General features: G+C 38.5%; 1 protein-coding gene and 1 pseudogene across 6 annotated transcripts in view; both read left to right on the top strand.

The window, feature by feature from the left end:
• Positions 1 to 25187, top strand: part of SBF2 (SET binding factor 2) — a 382686-nt gene that overhangs the window by 266002 nt on the left and 91497 nt on the right. For all 6 annotated transcript variants that reach the window (XM_059708873.1, XM_059708876.1, XM_059708875.1 and 3 more), the window contains one exon: positions 10883 to 10951. In XM_059708873.1, coding sequence (XP_059564856.1) covers positions 10883 to 10951 — 69 coding nt within the window. The remainder of the gene's footprint in view (positions 1 to 10882; positions 10952 to 25187) is intronic.
• Positions 575 to 1190, top strand: LOC132242207 (large ribosomal subunit protein eL33-like; annotated as a pseudogene).

The raw sequence follows: 25187 nt of genomic DNA, 5'->3' as shown, positions 1-25187 counted from the left end.
GGTTCTCCATGATGTTGGATATAGCTGTAATTTATATTTTCATCTTCATGTAGTATTCCTTTTTATCTATATGTCACATTTTATTCATCCTACCAAATACCTTTTTATTTATCCTATTTCAAACCCTTTGCAAAGGGGGACTAAGTTCTTTTCATTATTTCTTTTACTTTCTCCTACCTTTACTTTCTCTGTTCTCTATTGCCAGCATTCCCATTAGGCATATTTTAGAAGCATTGATTTGATCCTCTATATTTCTTTATTTTTTTAAAAATCACTGAAGATATCATGACAAAAGAAGTTTCTTCTAGCCCTTTAGCAATCACATTTCCTATTTTCAATTGCTTTTTCATAGATTTAGTATGGTTTCAAACTGTCTGGAGGATATTATTTATAATTAATAGAAGACTTCTTCTATTGCCTGAATTGTGTTTCCACAGGTGCCATTTTTAGTTTAGTTCCATACCTTATTGCATTTAGGGTCAAGAGAACTCAGAGGTTTATAGCACACAAATACTGGAGTGGGACTACCTGGTTTTGAATTCAGGTTCCGACATTTGTGACCGTGTAACTAACCCCAGGTATTTAATTTGTGAATGAATCGGTTATTTCATCAGCATAATGAAAATAATTCTGGTATCTACCTCCTAGAGAAGTTGTAAAAATTAAGTGAAATAATTTGTGTAAATCCATACTTAAAGAATGTCTGGTACTCAGTGAGCACTGAGTAAATGTTAGCTGTTACCGTACGCCAGGTGCAGTGTTCTAGTCTCCAGGCATGTAAAATTGAAGCAGCTCTCCGCCACTTGGAGCCTTCAGAGGCCTGGGGACAGGACTTCTGTGGCAACAAATGGGAAGGTTGTGGTCCAAGGCCACTCTTGATGGCTGTAAGCAGGGTCTTCGAAACCAGAGGGAACACACGGCTCTTCTTAAAAGTGAAGGTGTTTATGCTTGAGATGAAACTGAATTCTATATAAATGTGATTATGTATATAAAGAGATGTGCTTATGTGTACAAAGCAAAAAATAACACAGTGATTCCTGGTGGCAAACCAAACAAAACCAGAGTAACCTGGAGAAAGGTAACTTGTGGTCATAGAAACAGTTGCATGGTTCATGCTAAATTCTGAGAACCTTCCTGCTAAGGCCATTGGACACAGAATCTGAATAATATTATTCCCCTCTAGGATTTAAACTTATTGAGAAGTAAATAAATAAAAGTGGATTGTAAAAGAAAAATTTGATACAGACTTGGGCCAGTCTCTCAAAAACTTCAGACAAAGCTCGATATTATTTGTCAAGCCAGGCATTTACCTTCTGTCCCAATGGCAGTCATGATACATGTTATATAACCATAATATTCAAAATTCTGATACATTCTCATTGGTTGTATAAGTTTATTTAGCATTAAAATATAACCTGAGGCTGACACTACAGCAAGAGCCCTTTAATTTATTTTGTGCTTAGGGAAATACACGGGGGAATGCTTTGGAGGTGCCAAGGCGGGGAAGAATGTAAATGATAAAGCAAGTCATAGACAGTATCCCTAGGGTTGTTTGATGTGGTAGGAATAACTATGATTTGGACTAGAAGATGACATAGAAAACTTGTAGCAGGCCGAGTCACATGGTCGGTTGGGTGTGGAGTTGGGTCAACACCATGGAGGGCTTCCAGTCTGGAAGAAGAGTGTGCTCACTATCCTGTAATGGTCAGAACAAAGCTGACATTTTTGAGCAGCAGAGTAATCTACACTAATAAAAGAGAAACATGCAAATTAACCATCACTCTGCCACTCCGTTACACCCACCAGCCCATCAGAGCAACTATGCAAATTAACTCAACAAAGATGGCGGTTAATTTGCATATGCAGGCACAGAACAAATACTGAAGACAACTGAAGATGGCGGCAGCCACGAGCTAGAGTGAGCAGGAAGCTTGGGTTGCTCCCGGCGACAGAAGAAGCCAAGCTTCCCGCCGGCCCTGGACTCCGCTCAAGGAGGGGCTGGGGGCCTGGGCTCCACTCAAGGAGTGGCTGGGGGCCTAGGTCGCCTTCCAGCCAACCCTGGCCTCTGCTCGAGGAGCTGGGGGGGGGGGGGGAGGGCTGGGCGCAGCCAGAGCAGAGAAGCCAAGCCTCACTGCTGCAGCTGAACCAAAGGCCTGGGTCCCGGGTGCCGGAGGAAAACCGGTGCCAGCAGCCAGGGGAAGGAAGGCCTATTGCGCGAATCTTCGTGCAACAGGCCACTAGTCTATCTATATAAAAGGTTGGCGGAGAAACTAAGATGGCAGCATAGATAAACACCGGGAAATTGCTGCCTCCCACAACAACTTCAAAAAAAAACAACATAAAGACAAAACGGACAGCATCCAGAACTACAGGAAAGCTGGCTGAGTGGAAATTCTACAACTAGAAGGAAAGAAAAGCACACTGAGAGCCAGAGGAGCTTCGGAAGTAAAGTGCAGAGGTACGGAGGCTCGCGCGCGCCGGAAGGGGCTGGTACCTGAGGACGCAGCTGTCTTTTTAAATCGAGAGGGAGTCACAAGCTCCCGACTGCTCTGAACTCCGGTTCCGGGAAGTCTCTGGGGACCCAAGACTCATACGGGGAGAAACTGGACTGTCTGGCAGCAGGCAGAACTCGGAACTTGAGGTCGGCTTTCCCTCAGAGGTGCTTGCAGCAATTACCAGGACACTGAGACGCGCGGCCCCTTAGGGCAGGGCCGAGGATCACCCATAGCTGCTGGCTCCACCCTTTGATTCCCTGAGACCCCACCCCACCCAGGCTGCGGCAGAGGCTTTTGCATATGAATGCCCCAGCCCTTTGCAACCTGAAAATTACCTAACTGCAGCTGGGCCAGACAGACCCAGAACTTCCAAGAGAAGGCCCAAGGCCCCACAGCAGCTTGCATTGCTTCACAGCTGGGCCTCATCAGGGTACCTCCAAACTCCAAAAAAGGAAGGGGAATCTGCAGTTCTCTTCGTAGCTCCTGCTGTGTAACCTCAGGCAGAGGCTAAATTAGCACCTCATTAGATCCAAGAGCCAGTGTACCCAGTGGTCAGAGGGGGACCATCCAGTTTACAACTCCTGAGATCCATAAGGGACACACTCAGGGTGCAGACTCAGTGAGCACCAAATCCCCACTGAAGCAAGTCTTGCCCCAGAAGGGTGTCTTCAGCACAGAAGTTCTCCCACTGCAGACACAGCTGATTCTCACTGCCAATTGGCCTGGAGGTCAATTCCTCCCAGTGATCCTACAACAATCAAGGCATAACTACAATAAGACTGTGCAAAAAGCCCACAAGGGGGTACACCAAGAGTGTCAACCTCAGGTAACTGGGGAGGCTGAGCCACTGGGCCCTACAGGACACCTAGCACACAAAACCACTCTACCAACACAGGGAAGCTTAAAAAATGTGGAGACAAACAGGTCACAAATGACAGAAATGGAGGAAAGCAAACAACTGGATATAGAGTTCCAGTCCACGTTTATAAGGTTTTTCAAGAATTTTCTGGAAACCGCCGATAAATTTAGTGAGGCCCTCGATAAATCTAGTGAGACTCTCGAGGATATGAAAAAGGACCAACTAGAAATTAAGCATACACTGACTGAAATAAAGAATAATATACAGAGATCCAACAGCAGACAAGAGGATCCCAAGAATCAAGTCAAGGATTTGAAATACGAAGAAACAAAAAAGACCCAACCGAAAAAGAAAAAAGAAAAAAGATTCCAAAAATATGAAGATAGTGTAAGGAGCCTCTGGGACAACTTCAAGCGTACCAACATCAGAATTATAGGAGTACCAGAAGAAGAGAGAGGGCAAGATATTGAAAACCTATTTGAAGAAATAATGACAGAAAACTTCCCCTACCTGGTCAAAGAAATAGACTTACAAGTCCAGGAAGTGCGGAGAACCCCAAACAAAAGGAACCCAAAGAGGACCACACCAAGACACATCATAATTAAAATGCCAAGAGCAAAAGACAAAGAGAGAATCTTAAAAGCAGCAAGAGAAAGACAGTCAGTTACCTACAAGGGAGTACCCATACGACTGTCAGCTGATTTCTCAACAGAAACCATGCAAGCCAGAAGAGAGTGGCAAGAAATATTTAAAGTGATGAATGCCAAGAACCTACAACCAAGATTACTTTATCCAGCAAAGCTATCATTCAGAATAGAAGGTCAGATAAAGAGCTTCACAGATAAGAAAACGCTAAAGGAGTTCATCACCACCAAACCAGCATTGTATGAAATGCTGAAAGGTATTCTTTAAGAAGAGGAAGAAGAAAAAGGAACTCTTACCATTTGCCTCAGCATGGATGGAACTGGAGAGCGGATAAATACCACATGATCTCACTCATTTGTGGAATATAATGAACAACATAAACTGATGAACAAGGACTGATCCAGAGACGGAGAGGCATTGATTGGACTGTCGGGCCTTGGAGGGAAGGTAGGGGAGGTTGGGGGTAAGGGGGAAAGATCAACCAAAGGACTTATATGCAAGCATATAGGCCTAACCAATGGACACGGACAATGGGAGGGTGAGGGCATGAGCGGCGGGGGGTAGAGGGTAACATGGGGACAAGGACACATATGTAATATCTTAATCAATAAAAAATATATTTAAAAAAAAAGAATGTAGAAGGAAAGTTGGGCACAGTAGGCTGAAGATTTCCAATGAGTCTGAGAAGTTTCTAGATGGAAAAGAATTCTGTTACTCCTACTTGCCCTTTCTTGCAGACTAACAGGCACCTGATTAATTCTGTAGAACAAGAAAATTGTTTAAGTTGGTGAAGATTTCACTGGAAGTGATTCATTTCCCCCAAACCCAATGGCATAGCAATATTCATTGCTTATAATGAAGTATAAAGACTGGATAATGCAGATTAAAGTATCACCAACCCTAAAGTTTACCAATAAGCTAATTTTCAAGACAGCAATATTTCATATCAGGTGCTGTAATATTATTTATCAATGTTTAATAAGCACTTCATAAGTTTTGGCAAACAAATGAGAATTAGATTAGCACAGAGAGATGATGAAATATTTATAATGCACAAAAGCCACATTGTAACTGTCCAAGAAATCTTAATAGTAAATTGAATGGAAATATAGTTTGTAATGGTTGTGGAAGTGTTCACTCGGCCATTTGTAATGAAATAGGAAAGTGTTTAAAAAGAGTAAATACATTTGTAATGGTTTTTGATTAGTTATAATTATATATGATTCAACCATCCATTATGAACAATGTGCAGATATTGTGATGGCTTATAATTAAAGTGGCAACCTTGGAGAAATATTTTGGGAGTCCTTACATGTATTACTAGCTTTCGATAATTCAATCTGTATCCTTACTTTGAAAATTTTTCTTTCACTTTCCTAAAATATTAATTGTATTTCTTTAATAAATGGTCCTTATTTGTGAAAAAAAAAAAAAAAGAAAAAAAAAAAAAGGTTGAGCTACCGGCCGACCAGCTAGTAGGTATGATGTGCACTGACCACCAGGGAGCAGACGCTCAATAGAGGAACTGCCTAACTGCGGTGACTTGGCAGCGGCAGTTCTCAGGTGACACACCCCGGAACCAGAGAGGAGGGAGCCCTATTCCTCTCCTGCCATGCAATTCCACCTTCGGCTGTGGGTTATGTTGTTATTGTCAGCCCCGAATCTGGTTTACTGCACACTTGTGTTTGCATTCCACACCCTGTAAGACAGCAACTTTGCAGAGTGCCCTCTCGCACTCTGGGACCCCTTGAGGGATTTCAGAGAGCCAATTTCAGCCCGATCCCCGCAGACCAGGACCTCACCTGCCAGAGGAACCCCACTCACTCCACATACGCCCTTTGAGCTGCAGCACCACCTCAGGTGCTGCCAGCCAGGAGGGACCATGGGAGGTTGGCTCCAGGGCATGTCTGGCCCGTCTAGCCCAGTCCTACCCCGCCGGCCACTTTCTAATTAATTTCCTTTCAATGTGCACAAATCTGTGCACTGGGCCACTAGTATGATATAAAGAGGATATGTTGGGTTTGGTAGTTTTAATTTTTGTCCCTATGTAGAAGATGCAAATGTTCTCAGTGTTTGGAAAATTCAAAAAAATTTTCCTGTGCTACATCTACTAAACTCTACAGAAAAGTCAGTTATATGACATCTTTGCAAAAGACCGTTGTGCCTTTCAATCTTTTTCTTTAATGTTTAAATATAACATTTTTGAGAAATTCCAGAGTTTTATGAAACAGGAATGCTGGCCATGGCAGTTCAAAGGTGTGCAGATCAAAAGTATGAAATAATTGAGGGTAATGGGAAATTAAGATTGCAGGGCTCACTCTTCAATTGTAGCAGGAAAATTAAAGGAAAACTACATAGCAAAGTTCCGAATAAAACATGTATAAATATTCAAGTTCTTGCAAGCTTATAAATTTCCTGGTATGTCTGTAACTACATTGCTATTATGTGGCAAAAGCATTGGGGAGTTCAGGATGTGTGTTTATGGACTGATTCCCCAAAAGATAACTGCACTATTCCGGAATGCTATTACTATGTCAATAGCTGTAGACTTATTGTTTTAAAATTTTTCCATTTTTCAACCTAATTAACTTAGAATGTCTCTAACGTGACTTGCAAAGAATTTTATATTTATATTTTGCAATCAGCATTTGACTGGCGCTCAGGTTTGAGACATGCACTAAAATGTGTAAACATTTTGTAAGATAATAAATAGCTCCTAAATGTTTTATGATTGCCTGTTCCCTGCTAATTGGTCATGGATTGAAATTCCCCATTGTTTAATTTTTTTTAATTTGTGGGAAATTTTTATAAATGAGTATGTTGGACTTCATATCACAGCTGTTGTCATTTAAAGTTTGGACAGAATTATTACAAATGAAGCCCTGCTGTGAAATCAAAGTCAAAAGGCATCTTGGCATCCCAACCATTTCCTTGGGAGAAGATTACAGCTCAAGTCTGTTGAACTTTATTGCCTTGGGCCTCATGACAGTCTTCAGAAACATGCAAGGCATTTCTGTTAAAGAAATTCAGATGTGCTGGGACACAGGGGATGATATTCTTGTGCATAGCAGTGTCCTAAGCAAAGGGGTGAGAAATAAGTCAGGAAAAAAAAGATGATTCACACTTTTGCCGTGTTCTGGGATTATTTTATAAAATCCATGGAGATGACAGAGAACATACAGTGATACCATATAGGAAAAAGGTATGCTGTTTTTCTACATGGCCTGACAGTATATTATGTTCCAGTTTTATTAAGAGAGAGTAAAATTGACAAGTAAAATTGTAGTATATATAAAGGGTATAGTTTGATAATTTGATGTATATAATGTGAAAGGATTTCGAAAATTGATTTAACTTATCCATCACCTCACATATTCACCCTTTTTTGGTGATAATACTTACGTTCTATTCCTTTAGCAAATTTCAGTTATACAATACAGTGTTATCAACTACAGTCACCGTGTTATACATTAGACCCTTAGACCTTACTCATCTTATAACTCAACATTTGTTCTCTTTTCCCAGGATCTCCCCCTAATCCCCATGCCCCAGCCCCTGGCAGCCACCATTTTACTATTTCTGAGTTCTTTTTATTTTTTATTCCACCTATAGATAATATGAATTATTTGTCGTTGTCTGACTTATTTCACTTACCAAAATGCCCTCCAGGTTCATCCATACTGTTGCAAATGTCAGGATTTCCTTCCTTTTTAAGGCTGAATAATATTCCATTGTGAATATAAACCACATTTTCTTTATGATTCATTCATTGATGGCCAGTTTGTTTTCATACCTTGCCTATTGTAAATAATGCTTCAATGAACATGGAAGTACAGGTAATCTCTTCAAGATAATAATTTCAGCCCTAGCAGGATGACTCAGTTTATTGAGTGTTCTCTCATGCAGTTTTAATCCTCTATTTGTGCATACTAGGTGTACCAGTTAATAATACGGATTTTTTTCAATAGATGGGGTTACACATATGTTGATATATATGCGATTTGATATGTATGCTATTTTGTTATATTGGCAACAAGCTTCAAAACTTCATATGTCAAATTTGCTGAAGGTGTTAACATCATAGATATTTTTACGCTTAAAAATGTCGAATTTTATGCCAAAAAAAAAGCATTTGTGGGAAGTTTTAATTCATTACTTTATTTTGAAGAAAAAGTTATTGTATACTTCAGGAAGCTTATGGTGAACATGCTCCATCTCAAGATACTTGTGAACGCTGGTTTAAACACTTTAAAAGTGATGATTTCAATGTGAAAGAAAAAGAACGTCCAGATCAACCGAAAAAGTTTGAAGACCAACAATTACAAGCATTATTGGATGAAGATGCATGTCAAACTCAAAAATAACTTGCAGAAAGATTAAACGTTGCTCAGCAAACAACTTCCGATCATTTACAAGCAAAGGGAAAGATTTTAAAGGAAGGAAAATGAGTGCCACATCAACTGAACGAAAGAAAAATGGGAAACCAAAAAGTCATCAGTAAAATGTTGCTTCAACGGCATGAAAGAAAGTCTTTTTTGCATCGAATTGTGACTAGCGATGAAAAGTGGATTTATTTTGAGAATCCCTAATGCACGAAATCATGGGTTGATCCAGGTCAACCATCAACATCGACTGCAAGGCCAAATCGCTTCTGAAAGAAGACAATGCTCTGCGTTTGGTGGGGTCAGGAAGGTGTGGTGTATTATGAGCTTCTAAAACCAGGTGAAACCCTTAATACTGGTGGCTACCGACAACAAATAATCAGTGTGAACCATTGATCGTGAAATGACCAGAATGTTCCAGAAGACACGGCAAAGTAATTTTGCTTCATGATAATACACCATCACACACTTCAGAACCAGTTAAAGACACATTAAAAGATCTTGCCTGGGAAGTATTAACCCAACTGCTGTATTCACCAGACCTTGCTCCTTCAGATTACCACTTGTTCTGATCGATGGCACACACACTTTCTGAGCAGTAGGAAGAAGTGGAAAATTGGGTCTCTGAATGGTTTGCCTAAAAACAAGAAAAGTTCTATTGGGATGGTATCCACAAATTACCTGAAAGATAGGGGAAATGTATAGCTAGCAGTGGACATTACTTGGAATAAAGCACTTTTGATGTTTCTCTTGAAATTATCGTGTTTTCTTTGATTACAAAACCCACCATTATTAACTGGTACATCTAGTATATGGGTAGGAGACAACCATTCAATCTTTCTCCCTTCATCTCTCTCTAAGAACCAATGGAAACATATCCTTGTGTAAGGATTTTTTTAAAATAATTATTATTTCATTTTATTTAGATATATACTCAGAAATGGGGTTACTGGATGATATAGTAGTTCTATTTTTTAATTTCTTGAGGAACCTCCATACTGTTTTTCATAGTGCCTGTACCAGTTTACATTACCACCAGCACTGTACAAGGGTTCTCCATTCTCTACATCCTTGTTAGCACTTGTAATTTTTTGTCTGTTTGATAATAGCAATTCTAACAGATGTGAGGTGGTACATTGTGGTTTTGATTTGCATTCCCCTGATAATTAATTATTTTAAGCACCTTTTCATATACCTCTTAGCTATTTGTATGTCTTCTTTGGAAAATGTCTATTTAATTTCTTGGCCCATTTTTTAATTGGGTTATTTGTATTTTTGCTATTGACTTATATGAGTTCCTTGAATATATTGGACATTAATCTCTTACTGGACATGTTCTCCCTTTTAGTAAGCTGCCTTTTCATTTTGCTGATGGTTTTCTTTGCTGTGCAGAAGCTCTTTAGTTTGGATCATACAGTTGTTTCACTTAGCATAACTCCTCAAGGTTCATCCTTATAGTGTGTGTTGGAATTTCCTTCCTTTTTAAGACTGAATAATATTCCTCTGTGCATGCATGCATGCACACATTTTGTTTATTCATTCCTCTGTTGGGTTGTTTTCACATATTAGGTATTCTAAATAGTGCCTCTATGAACATGAATGTTCAAATATCTGTTCAAGTCACTACTATTTTGGTTATATACCCAGAAGTAGAATTGTTGGATCATATGATAATTCTATTTTTCAATTTTGAGAAATTGCCATACTATTTTTATACCATTTCACATTATCAATAGGATTTTCTGACTATTCCAAAAACATTCCATCAAATGGATTTTAGCATCAATGGTATTTCTTGCCTGATCAATAACAAAATACCTTTGTATGAGACATTCAGAGAGAAAAAATATTTCCAATTAATTATAAAATGCATTCCAGTTTCAGAGAAGTTAAAATATGAAGAAAAAAAAAGTGTATTTAGATTCAGTGAAATGCAATAGTTAAATGTATCAAAACCACCTCCAAGCCCTAACCGGTTTGGCTCAGTGGATAGAGCGTCGGCCTGCGGACTGAAGGGTCCCAGGTTTGATTCCAGTCAAGGGCATGTACCTTGGTTGCAGGCACATCCCCAGTAGGGGGTGTGCAGGAGGCAGCTGATCGATGTTTCTCTCTCATTGATGTTTCTAACCCTCTATCCCTCTCCCTTCCTCTCTGTAAATAATCAATAAAATATATATTTTTTAAAAACGCCTCCAAAAATTGTTTTCTATGAATTACGTACTTTATAACAATTTTTGGAAAACAGGTAAGTAAAGCTAGCTATTCATTATGAGCATATCAAAATGTCTTTCTCAAAATGTATTTTTATCTCATTCCTAAAAGAATGTGCTTCAGGGACAGTATTTTTTCTCCCAAACTTACCTTAATACATCTTAGTAACAATTTGGAATAAAAGAACCCCATTGGACAATAAACAGTATAGTCCAGATTTTTGTTTCCATATGTTTATCATTTCCGATAAATGTGCTAATTAATACTTATTTCTCTTTGTTTTGTCTAAGGATTGTTCGAGTTTAGAGGAGTATAACATTGCTGCAGCATTACTCCCTTTGACCAGTGCTTTCTATAGGGTAAGTTTCATTGATCTATATATATAAGCTCATTATGATTTATATAAATGTATTCAGTACATGAATCCAGTATGTCTAAGACATATCTATGGTTATATTTGTTATAACATTTATTGTATGCTATGTGTAGAAATTTTAATCTCTGATACTAAATCATCTAAAACAGAACCACCCATTTCATCCCTGCTTCACTTTTTATAGCACTTTATACCAACTGAAATTATGTTATGTATTTATTTGTTTACTTTTGAGTGTTTTCCCCCACCACAGAAAGTAAATTCCATGAGGTTGGGATAGTATCTGTCTTACCTGATGTGATATTCTAATGTCAATCAGTAAATATTTGTTGAATGAATAAATGGACAAATGAAATAAATCTATAGGGGTGGAAATTAGAGTTTAACTTCATTGACAATGTCTATGAACCTTCTGAGAATTTTCTGGAATGTTTAGTGAATCTCATGATTCTGTCACTTACATTTATTACGTTTCTCCTATCCATGTCTTTTCATAAAGAAATTAGTTTTATGGCAAATAAATTCAGCAAGTTCTTTTTATTCTCTCTATTCCTGTGGAGAACTTATAAGAATTTAAATAGTTACACTCTGCACAGCACATGTAATACATCCTTCTGAGATGTGCAGTGGGAAACAACACGCCTGTGGCCTCCAGGCTGACTCACTGCTGAGCCATATGCAGTAGCTTTGGGACTTCAACAGGGAACATGGAAGGACTTCCAGCTTAAGTGACTCCATATTTTCATGGGTTTATTAAATATCCAGGTCTTGAGGCACCAGATGATGTGCCTCAGGTAGAGTCCTCTGCATGAAAAGATCATGTCCCTAGATGCTAGCAGTAGTCTTACTCTTTATTCTGCCTGTCCTTTCTGTTTCATCCACCATTTCTAACTGATGAGGCCTAGCTACTTTCCTAGTAGCTAGTAGGTGCTCAAAAAGTATTTATTGATAAGACCAGTTTTCTAAAAACTCTATTTCAAATAGCATGTTCACAGTCTTGGAGTTAAAGGTCTTAACCTAAAGTTCTCCCTATTCAAGAGCTCTTTCTCTGCTGCCAAGCACCGAATATCCCTCTTTTTCCTACTTGCCCGCTTCTAAAACCGAAAGTGGAATTTATGAGGTTCACACTTCTGAGAACTGGGAAGTCACACTGAGCATGATCAGGAAACAAGGCTAAACCGCAAAAATGTCAACAAATGAATTTGGGTGTGGAACTAATGACATTGCTGGAGTTTGGACATTATCTTTTGGTCTTCCTGCCCAGCTTAAGTTCTTAGTTTTTTATCTCATTCCTCTGCTGGTATGGAGAACACTGTCACAAAAATAGGCCAGGCTCTCCTGCATCCTAAGCCACCTAGGAAATTTGCCTCTGTATCTCAGAGTAGCTAGATCACTTCATCCTATATCTAATTAGCTTCATAGCATTTAAGAGTGCTCACATGGGTATTTGTTAAAGAAAATGACATTAAAAAAAATTTCCCACTTCAACATCTAAGCTATTTTAAAACCTAGATATTGTGCACAAATAAATAAGGAGAAACATAGGGAAAATAAGAATTGACAGTAGAAACCCAATTGCTTAAGTGACACAGGTCCCTTATGATTTTTGGTGGGGCGGGGGGGGGGAGTGTTGAATCATTTAACCATTTTACAATGTATATTAGTAAGGGTTTGACCCTGATAACAGAAACACCATAGTGGTATGAAGTAAGGAATTTATTATAGGGACCAGCCCTTACAGTGTTATGGAAGCTGTGGGAAAAGCTTATGGAAGTCTTTGAATTAGGGCCTGAGGTCTCTGTAGGTCATCAGGACAGCAATCAGGAAGAACAGCTGGACATGACGCAGGCGTTTTTGCCGTGACAGACTGGAATCTGTGCCCACCTCTTACGTCCTCCCACCTCGACAGTGCAAGGGACCTGCAAGAGAAGGAGCACTGTTGGCCATGGAGCTGCACACGCACCTGGCCCTGGACTAGGAGAAACTGAAGGAAGAGATCCAGCAGGAACTGGAAGAGCTAGGAGCTCAGTTCCTTCTCCATGTCAACAAGGTGAACCAGCAGATCAGTGACAAAGTCTATGAACTCAAGAGCACCTGGCATCCTAAACTGACCTTCAGATGTATGGCTGCTGCTTCGTTTTTGCCTTCCAAATCTTGGACAACTTTCTCTGGAGGCATAGAGGGAAGAGAATTCAGGAAAATATAGTTCTAGCTTAGCTTCGTTTACACATCACAAAAGTACCACACTGTCTCTTTTAGTTTTATGGGAGTTGTTAATGCAATTAGTTAACAAGTTGGGCTAAATGCCATGGTGTTTCTCTGTATTATCAAACCTAACATACAGATGTATGTTTTAAGAGTGGGTTTACCAATTTAATTCTTTGTTGTTGGCTTGGGTTGATTTGATTTGGTTTGGTTTGGCTTGATTTGTTTTGGGTGTGAATTAGGTAAGGTCCAGTCAGGAATCAGCAGGGAAATTTTAATTAAGTAGCTTAAATTTTATTAAATAGTAACAAGATTAACTACTAAGAATTAAAGAGAATTCTATAGAATACAAGCATAGCAGGTAAAGGGAGCAGCTGGTACCTCTAGGCTCAGGCAGAGTCCCCAGGAAAGGAGAAAACTGGGAAGAGGGCCCTTCCCCCACAAAACTGAGAGCCAGCCCTTGTTGGAGAGGTGCTACTGTGGCCAGTGGATGGCATGGAAATTCATGGAGGAGCCACATTCCAGGGATGGCAAGCAGGAAACTGCCTACTGGAGTTCTGGCATGACTTGCTAGGGATCCACTCACTAGGGTGCCCGTGAAACTTCACAGGAAGCCACTCTTTGGGGTACCACTGGAACTTGCTAAGTGGGGAGCATTTCTGGGTGCATGCCACAGGAGCCAGAAGGAAAAAGCACACCACTCAGACTTCAGTGTCGCTTCACTGCCCTGTACTGGCATAAGTGCACCGCTGGCCAAGGAGGACTGTTGGCAGGTCCAGCTCCTGTACCACGAAGCAGACCAAAGAAAGGTAGATGTGGAGAAAAGAGCTCTGCATTGATAACTGACACGGGAGGTGTGGGAAGGGATGGGCGGGTCATACTGATTCTTAGATGCTTTCTAAATTTCTGTCTTATGGGAAATTATTTCTGGGTCATATGCATTTTTTAATTCAGGAAAATCTGTAGATGTAAAGTGTGTTATCCTGGCCACCGACTGCAAATGAGCCGTTCACATACTGCTCAGCCAATATCAACTCCTGGCTCCTGCTCAGCCTGACTTCAAAGATTGGACTCAGCTGCTTGTCTTTTTAAAACTTACTTTAAAAGTATTTTAATAATATTTATTAGTATATTTTTTCAATGCAGCAAAAGTTTATTATGCATCTCAACATACAGAGTTATAATGCCAGGCAATATATAGTGGGCAGCAGAGTGAATAAATCATTTTCATGGCCAGTAGTACTCTTTCTAATATAGTAAGTAATTCCACCAACCAAATGGGCATTTTCTAACATAAAAGTAATACATATACATGGTTAAAAAATTTAGATAATACAGAAAGATTCACAGTGCAAAATGAAAGCTCCCTTTCCCACCTCTGTCCCATTTCCTCTGATGGTTATTTCTTCCTGTTTGGGAAAAATTGTGCATTTTTGCCAGAATATACAGATAAAATTACATTTTTTTAAACTAAAGTTATCAAACCATTCACACTGTTTTCTTACCTTGCTTTTTTTCACTGAATAGTACATCTTGGAGACCCTTCCATATACCTAAATAGGTACATAGCACATATACCTATTTCTTTTTAATGACTGCGTGTATATTTTCTTTTTAATGAAAAGATCGTGTACATATCCTTGCCATTTTTATAAGAGCAGACCATTTCATTGGCCAAATGAGCTATAAATCTTTTAGAGCTTTATTTATTATAAAAGATGTTCCACTTATAATATGATCTATCTTAGATCCTTGGGAATTTGTTATGGTTTTTCCCCCCTACTGTTTTTTTCTCACTTTTCTCTACTCATGCTTCTTTAACTTATGAAGCCTTTCTTGAAGATGGTGACTTAACAGCCAGTTTCAAATTGTTATAATTACTCCCTATTCCTCGGCAACCACTAATATAATATACCTTTTGTCTCTATAAATTTGCCTTTTCTGGATATTTTATATAAATGGAATCATATAACATGTTTCTTTATGTCTGCCTTCTTTTACTTAGCATATATATTTTTTATTCCTCACCCGAGGACACGCCCATTGATTTTAGTGGGAGGAGATGGAGGCAAGAGGTAGTGGTGTTGGCAGGAGGAGAGGGAGAGAGAAAGAGAGAAACATCGATGTGAGAGAGAACATTGATTAGTCACCGTCCATATGTGCCTGGACCAGAGATCAAATCCGCAGTCTAGGTATGTGCCCTGATCAGGAATTAAACCCACCACCTTTTGATACATGGGATGATGCTCCAACCAACTGAGCCACACTGGCCAGGGCTGAGCATAATATATTTGATGTTTGCCTTGTTGATAGATGATTTCCTTAAAACAATTAATTACTAATTAAGAATTTTCCACCCCCAAAGTGCTTAGGTCACCTTCTGTTTTGTTTCAACTTGTATCTAATTCAAAATGTAATATATAATTAAACTAATTGTATTTTCATAAATACATTAGGAAAAATGTGAAATGTAGAGCATTTCCCAGTTTGAAGAAATATATATTTTACATGTAAATAAAACTTAAGACCTAGTTATTGTATATTCAGGGTGGTACGATAGGAAAATAAGTTGGTCACTACCTGTAAAAAGTCATTTGTGTAAACTAGCTTAGTTAATCAAAGAAACAAAAAGTAAACATTAAAACATGGAGAACCACAGAATTTCCTGAGCCATCTCCTGAGCGATGACCTTCCTGCCACCAGGCTCTAGCAATAATTCTGCCCAACCCCTGCCCTCCAAAATGATCAAACTAAAATCTATTTATCTGTGTCTTTCTTGTGTAAGCCTGTGTATCTAACAGAACATGGTAAAAAAAAAAAAGTCCAGAGGAAGGTGATAGAAATAATAATGATAGCTAGTATCATATTTATGATATTGTGATTGCTACTAATTAATAAATGATAAGAAAGTTTCCTAAAAATCTACAGAAGAGGAAAAGAATTTTATTGTTCTTAGACGTCATGATCTGGGTACATTGTATTTCCTACAAAAAGTCTCAAAGGATTACATTTTTGACACATACACAAAAAAGGAGAGTCTTTTTTCATCTTTTTTTTCTGCTGTAAAATCAAATACTAATCTTAAAAATAAGTCAGCAGAAAAATGTTTGAGAGTGAAGACAGGCATCAACACTGGGCTGAATCCAGATTTGGCCTGGAAAGAGATGAATGTGCTTGTTCTTGCAGATGCCTCTGGCACAGCAGAATTTTAGAATGGCCAGAGGAATGGCGTCTTGCTTTTATTTCCTCCCTTCATTTCTTTTCTTGTCCTTTAGTACAAGTTAGCATTCCGTTCCTTTCTCCTCTGTTTCATCACAGCCTCTTCTTGCTTCACTCACTTTTTCTTTCCAGCTTTAGATGGCTGCTCTGTTCCTAATACCTGGAAAACCTCTGCTTCTGAGAAACTGAATTATTATACTTGGTTTAGAGTTGCTGTTCTTCATTAATATTAGTTTGTGTTCACTGTTTAAACTAGTGCTATAAGGCAGCTATAAAGTGATTTACTCCAAAGATCTAGAATGGATATTAACTATTGTGTTTTTCAGTGAAGAATTACAAGTATTCGTTAAATATTTTTCTAGACTTTTCAACTTCTTTCATATTATGGTCAAAGGTTTGGGGCCCTTTGGTTTATTCTTCAGAAAAGAAGGCAGCCTACTCCAACTCTGGTTCTTTCTCTGTTCCAAAAGAAATTTAGCATAATTCAGTTCAGTTGGCATTGAGCTACTAAAATGCCCCAAGTGCTAGGAATGAAAAGTGAACGAGTCAGGATCTCTGCCCTTGAGGAGTGCACACACTTACAGAAAAAGGTAGTTTAGTAAAATAAATTACAACATAAGTGTTCGAAAACAGATATATTTTGAATACCTTTATTCCTGGCGCAACAAGGAACACTGCAAAGAAATTGTCACATTTGTGCCTTGAAAGATAAATAGGCATTTGTCTTACAGGTGGGATGAGATGGGGAGTGGGTAGGCAGGGAAGGCATACATATTCCAGACAGAGAAGACACCAGGGATCCTTACTGGAGTTGTGGCTGGAGACGGAGGCAGGAAAAACGGTAGTATGTGGCTAGACCATGCAGGGCCTTGTGTGCCAAATCGAGGAAGTTTAATAATGTATACCTAGCAAGGAGTTTTTACTTCTACACTCACACTTTTTTAAAAAATGGTTTAGATAAACTAATAGCAAAAATAAGATTTAAAGGAATGTGGTTACTTATAAGTGGTCATCAGGCTATTTAGTAATAATTAATATTTAAAGCTTTCTCCATTAGACTGTCAACTTTCCATGCTTTCCTGGGCTCATTTCTTGTTCTCTCCTCTTTTCGTCCTTTTCAGAGCCCTCTTTCTGTTATTTCTTCTGCTTCAGCCAGTCTTAGAGCATCCTTCAACATTAATATACATGAAAACTACACAAATCAAGAGACTTTTATTAATGTTATAGAGGAAGTTGTTAGTCACAAAGGATAATTTGTTACCAGCAATTAACCTTCAACCTCAAGATTTATTATCAATTTCCAATCAAAACTGTTAACCCCAATTATTCTATGAGAAATATCCACCTTGAAGGAGGGACCTGCCATTTCTTCTAGATTATTGTGTAACAGAGTGGAGTTTGAAGGACAAATTACCATTCAATGTGGCAGTCAAACCAGATGCTGGGGAACAGGAAGATGGTCTGACTTGACTCTCTTCTTAGTTTTTAATATTTGTTTTTGTGTTCTGGAATTTGGTGCCTTAAGGGGGAATAGTGTCTGTATACTAAGAAACTGAGAGAATATGGTGTGAGTACAATTATTGTAAAGGGTGGTTTATATACTAAGAAAACACCATAATCTTGGTTGTATAAAGCCCTCAGCTAAATTTTAGACATTTTTCATAAGTGCTTTGGGCAACAGCCTAATTTTAAAAGGAGAGTTATAAATGCAGATTTAAAATATGTATGTGGAATGGATTGGACACCATTTTAAAAAAATATTCTTGAAAAGGTCCTGCATAATGATGGTGTGTAATTGCTTTCTTTTACCCAACTTAGTTTCCCCACTAATATTGGCTAATTTGTTTAATATGGTTCACACCAAACCAAAGATTACATATAGCCTCTTATGTTGCATGTGATCTAGACAGAACTACAGAAGCAATTTTCTGTATTTTCCCAATGTCACTACAGCCCAATTAGGAATAGGACATCCATAACACCCTATCTATAAACTGTCATGTGACTATGATAATTACTAATATATTAATGTTTATTTTAATACTAGAGGCCTGATGCACAAAATTCGTGCAAGAGTAGGCCTTCACAACCCCAGCTGCCTTGGCCCTTGCGGCCCCAACCCCGCCCAATGGTCATTATGGAAGGTCGTTCCCCCATCCGGTCTAATTAGCATATTAGCTCTTTATTATATAGGATAACTATTATGGCTATTTGCCATTGAAAGAAATTAAATTAAAGAATAATAATACTTTTATTGAATACATCTAACATACTGGACTATGCTAAATGCTTTATATGCATGGATTAATAATTATTATTAATAACATTTTTTAGATATAATCATGGGTTTTTTTTAGTTCTTCTTTAAGACATAGTCTGACTTCTCATCTAAGACTTGGGCTTATCTGGACAACTTTTTTACCCACAAAGATATTATCAGAGTGAAAAAAGTAAGCCATATTCAAAGCCATTTTTACTTCTTAAACCTCCAAAAGCCTTTCATTCTTTTTAATAATTTATTAGCATCATATATTATATGTAATATCTGATGTAACATATAATAATACGTTATATTATTAACATGTGCTGAGCTGTACTTTGTACGGAATAATGGGGTAATGGATGATCCCAGTCACCACAAGCATCACCAAGACTGTGAGCTGATTTCCAAAGAGGAATTGCGTTAGTGCTGAGCCATCCATTGTTTTATGCCAGGTTCCCCTCATGATTAATTCAGGTTATGAAATAAAATTTTTCTTGTGGAGAGTTAACTGATTTTAGTGCAATCAAATCTTTACCCACTTCTCTAAAGCTACTTCTCTAGAGCTACTTATACTGACCTTCCTAGACTATGTGTAATTTATGATTCAAATAACATTGATTTATATTTAAAAAACATTTAAGGGAAATTTTTAATTATACTCATTTTAAAGTAGAGATCAATTAAATGTTTGTCTGATACTGTCTTTTTTAAACAACTAATGAGTGTTATAGTCTCATGGGAGGAAGAGGCCCTGTGCTTCCTACAGGGAACCTGTGTCACCTGCAGCCACCATGAACTGCAGACGTCTCTCCCTCTCCCTCCCTCTCTGAAATCAATAAAAACTATATACATTAAAAACATTGACTGTTCTCGAAGGCATGAGATCGCTGAGTCTGACAGTTGGCTCCTTACCTCCCCCTTCACTCTGGGCCTGGAGTAATGGGAAGTGACAATAAATAGAACCCGGGTGTCTAACCTGAGACCTTTAAGGAATTGCAGCTATGTGAGTGCAACCCCTAGTCACTTGTTAAAGGGAGTGGGTGGCAAGAGTTCTTGTTACATTTTTATATAATTGGATCTGGTCATACTCTTAGAGACAAGGAGCTGCACATCTTTCCCAATAGATTTGTAATTCATTTTGAGTCAATTACTTCAGCAATCATTTAAGTACTTACTATGTATAAGATGCAGCAAGGATAGTGATGATGATGGTAGTGGGAGTTGAAGTATACTAGTATGATGCATGAACGATGTTTCTATCTCTTTCCCTTCTTCTCTGTCTTAAAAAAAATCAATAAAATTGGTATCTCTTTCTCTCTTTGTCCCTTCCTCCTTCCTCTCTCATAAACAAACAAACAAACAAACAAACAAATAAATAAATAAATAAGAACTGTAGCCTGGCCAGTGTGGTGTCAACCTATGAACCAGGAGATTGCAGTTCAATTCCCAGTTGGGGCACAAGCCCCAGTCCCTAGTGGCGGGGGGAGGGGGTATATGAGAGGCAGCCAATCAATGATTCTCCTCACCATTGATGTTTCTATCTCTCTCCCTCTCTCTTCCTCTCTCAGTTTTTTTTAAAGAACTGTATTAAAATTTTCACAAAAATAAGATGCCTATATGGAAGTGCTAATCAATGGTGCCATGCTAAATTACTTCACGTATTACAACATTTGCTGAAGTTATGCAATGTTACAACTCTGTGATTCAATATATTGTGTCCCGGTTCATAATTCTTGTTCTTCCTCATGGTTACCATCGAAATTTTACTGGCTTCATCTGGATACCTGCGAATTTTGTGGGAAATTTTCTATAAAGTAACAAAGGTACTAATTCAGAATTCTCATAGATTAACTAATAATGAAGAGGTTTGTTTTTGCTCAAGCAAGTCCTAGAATGCTCTTTCTGAAGTGATCTCTGGCTGCCATTTACATTTTTGCTATCTCTCGAGTTAAGGAGATATTTATTTGTGTTGGGGTGGATTTTTTATTCTCTGCTAAGTGATTGATTTCCCAATTGCATGTTTGATAACTTCACTCATTTTTTTATTTATTAATTCTCACCCGAGGACATATTTTCCATTGATTTTTAGAGTGAAAGGGAGGGGGAGAGACAGAGAGAGAGAGAGAAACATCGATATGTGAGAGATACATTGATTGGTTGTTTCCTGAACACGCCCTGATTGGGGCCAGGATCAAGTCTGCAACCAAGGTACATGCCCTTGACCGGAATCAAACCTGAGACCCTTCAGTCCAAGGGCTGACACTCTAACCACTGAGCAAACCAATTAGGGCTTGACTCACTTTATAAAGATCTGTGGTGTTATAAGGAAAGATGTGCAAAAAGAACACATTTTGTTTTGTGTGTTTTTTCTTACAAAACAAATTTATTTGCTTAATTGGTGTGCAGAGACTACACTTGGCCAAAGCTAAAATCTGTTATCTTTCCCATCCAAAAAAGTTAACTGAAACTGACATGACTTCTGGGAAGCACACTGCAGCTGACATCTGGGCGTGCCTGTGCAAAGTGTTATCATGAGAGATGGGTCCACCAGGACTGGAATGTGAATCCTCTAGAAGGATTGAGTAAAAAAAGTTATCTGGACTATATCACCTTTTTGGAATTAGTACATTTTACATTTTTTACAGCATAACTCTCTCTGTAGTGGAATGCTGGATCACAATTGGCGGTTACTTGTTTTTCTAGCATAGCTACATGCTGTTTCAGTGGCTCCATCCCAATGTTTTGAAAACTTGACCGTACATTTGAGAATTACCACCCAGCCACCAGCAGCATGCCCATCTCGGTGCTCTGGAAAATTTTTGTGATTATAGTATAATTTACCCTTAGGTGCCAGTGCTGTGCAGAGAGCCTCCTCTACAAATGCAGATCTTATTTAATCAGTGCTTCAATGCTGCAACTTCTTGAAAGGGGAGAATTTTTAATCATGGAGTAACCCCAATTCATTCATTAATAGTTTTCTACCTACAGCCCCAAAATTTTGTTTGCATTAGAATTAGAATGCTAAACTATTTTTTCCATCTCAATAAATCTTCAAATTTTTGCAAAAAAAAAAATTGCTTCGATTCATTTATATCTTTTATCCATCATCCTGTTTTTCTTCTTTGTCTTGCAAAACAGATTCTATATACAAAAATGTTTTAGGAATGCTTACTATGCTATAAAAGGCAACAGAACTTTAGGATCTTTATTTTTATTTATGATTGACATGTGCATAATCTTAAAACACCATTGACCCCAGAACTTTTTGTTTTCCTTGGTGAGCACTTGCCAATGGCAGTAAAAGGATTAAGACAGGCATCTCACAGGATGGATTAGACAAATTATAAACATTTCCTATTCCTTTTCCTCCTTAGATTTGAAAATCATCATCCTTCTTGTTATCCACATCATTGATTAAAATGTTGGAAAGGACAGAACATCATAGCAGTCCTCTTGACACTTCCTTTTAGGATAGTCTCAATCTACTTAGTCATTAGTTGTGGAAGGTAATTTAGATTCAAATTACAGAATGCCTAGAAGTCATGTTAAGGAGTTTAGACTAATATTATTCTCGACACTCACAGCGAGCAATAGCATACTCTGGAACAGGCAGTGACGTAATTGTGTTCCAGAAACATACAGCAGGGTAAGATGTTGGGGAGGACTGAGAGCCTGGAGGGACAGAGGCCACTTAGTAGGCTAGCATAACAGACAGATGTTGATTAGAGTTCTTTAAGAGGAGATCCACATGGAATATTGTCTGTAGTATGATCTGCTTTTAGCAAGGGTTACAAACTAAGTGCCTACTGATGCCAAACAGGAATGCAGATGAGCCAACCAGGCCAAAGGAAGAGCAGCAATGTGGTGAGGTCACCAGGCAGGGACGCAGGAATATTGTTAACACATCTCAATTTTTCAAGAGAAGCTGGAAACTTCGCTTTTATATAGAACTAGAGGCCCCGTGCACTAGGCCTTGCCAGCGATCAGGGCCAATCAGGTTCCCCACCTCTCAGCCTCCCCGCCTTCTCCTTCCCTCGATCCCTCAGCACCCCGCTGCTGCCACTGGTTGCCCACCATGTTCCGCACCATCCCCTGGTGGTCAGCGAATGTCATAGTGAGGGGTTGAACTCCCGAGGGGACAATTTGCATATTAGCCTTTTATTATATAGAATAGGCTGTCTTCATTTTTAAATGTTGCCTTAATTTTTAAAAACCTCTAGACAACCAAAACAATACATATCTGCAGCCAGATGGAGCTAATAGGATGCCGGCTTTACAAACTGTAGCTTTTAGCTTCTTCTGGTTGTGAATTCTTATTGTGTGATGTAGTGGAGAAAGGCCTAAGGATAGGACCTTCAGTGAGGTACATCTTGATAACATATTTAGGAAAGAATGGAAAATGCAGAACTCATGACTCTTTATGGGTAGCAAAAGCAAAGATTTTATTAACAACTTGTCCCTAAAGAACACTTTATAAATAGATTACTCTTCTAGTTTCATTTTGCTTAGGTAGTGCTGTTTCCTTCTTATTAGTCAGCATTGTTAGCATTTTTTAGAAATCATAGTTTTGATGGAGACTTGTGGAGGAGCTGCTGAATTACAGAATAGGTTATTACAGCAGAAAATAAATTGCATGGTGCTATAAATACTCAACTCTGTGACTCAGCAAATTCCCTTTATGTCCAAAGGGAAACATCTTGTCCCTAACTCATGAGGTCTGTTTTCAATTTCTGCAGCTTTGCCGTTGTCCCCATTTGTCACTGATAGATTTTCACATGATGTGCGAGACATAAAGATAAAGAGCAGCCGCTTTCAGGGGAGATTTAAGGATTGGGGAAATGAAGCCGGGGGGGGGGGGGGGGGGGAACCTCCGTCAGAGGAGTGCTTCAGTATTGATGGCAGGGGATTACCAGGAGTCAGAGAACCATCTGGAATGACTGTGAGAAATTAGATGGTTTTAGTATACTCTTGGGTGATGTTTCCCGCTAATAAAATTAAATAAAAATTGTAATGTTAGAAGGGAAACCCTTGGAAAATATGCAATTAGCCATTTTAAAATTCAACAAGCATTTTATGTGTCTCCAATATCCACCCATACTTAAGATACTTTAGACATTTGAGTTGATGCCAAGATGTGCCAGACATGGTCTCTGCCATCAAAGGCTATTAGGAGAGAGACTATATGTACACAAAAATTTTAATTATTTATGTTTAATTGATTATATTTTAATGCTTCATTTTTAGAACCTAATAAATTGTTAGTCTTATAATAAGTATTTATTACCATCTCTTAATGAGCATGCAAAAATAGAAATAATATAGGAGCTGATTTCATATAATACAATGTCTTATGTAATAGTATATTATTTTAAAAGCCCCCTCTACCTTGATCACTTTTGTTGTAATACAAATCCCTTTATTGCATTTATATTTTACCATATTGGCAACTGAAATCTAGCCAAAGCTGCTCTATCTTATATAATTCTGAGAGAGGTTCTAACAGGTCATTTCAGCACATTCTTGAGCAAAAATAGTCCTAAATTTAAAAACAGAATGAAAAAATTATTAGAGAAATATAAACAGAGTTCTGTATAAAGATATACCTTAGTCTGTTTGGGCTGCCATAACAAAATACCATAGATTGGCTGGCTTCAACAACAGACATTTATTTCCTCATGGTTCTGGAGGTTAGAAATCCAAGATCAATGTTCCAGCCAACTTGGTTTCTGGTTAAGGACTCTCTTTCTGGCTTGCAAACACCTTCTTGCTATGTCCTCACATCTCTCTTCCTCATTTGCATATATGCTCTGGAAAAGGGGGAGCTGGGGAGGAGTGCCCGCTGTCTGGTCTCTCTCCTTATAAGGGCACTAATCCTATCAGATCAGAGCCCCACCCTTATGTCCTTATTTAACTTCAATCACTTCCTTCAAATACAACCATACTGGGGGTTGGGGCTTCAACATATGAAGTTTAGGGGACACAGATTATAACAGGGAATAGAGAGGGAACAACCAGGGGAGACATGTTGAAGGATTTAGCATTTGAATTGGCCCTTGTAGAATGTGTACAATTTTAACCATTAGAAATTGGAAGGTGAGATTCCAAGTGGAAGAAATAGCTTAGCCAGTGTCATGGCAGTTAGAAAGCAAAGAGTATGTTCAGCACACAGAGCATTTAGCTCTTTCCCCTGCAGGGTGGCATCCACACCAGTGACTAATACTCAGGAAGTCGAGAAAGAAAGGATGTGGCCAAATTATTTAGTACCTTATAAAACATCGCTTTCTGGTTCCAGCACTGCTCTAACTAGCTCTGTGACTTTGGTTATGTTCCTTTTGTGTGTGTTAGCATCCCCCATGTGTCAATGAAAAAATTAAACTTTCTCTGAGGTTTCTTTTCACTTAATGAGTCTGTACTTCAAACAAGTGACTCAGGTTTAACAAGGGATGCATGTTTGTGTGTGTCTATATACGTTCACATTTGTGCTCACATTTTTACAAGTAATTGATGATAGACAGAAAAAATCTTCTGTATG

Source organism: Myotis daubentonii, chromosome 9 (genome assembly GCF_963259705.1).
Source record: "Myotis daubentonii chromosome 9, mMyoDau2.1, whole genome shotgun sequence".
Lineage (NCBI taxonomy): Eukaryota > Metazoa > Chordata > Mammalia > Chiroptera > Vespertilionidae > Myotis > Myotis daubentonii.
The sequence above is the reverse complement of the archived record's forward strand: the minus strand, read 5'-3'. Positions and strand labels throughout refer to the sequence as shown.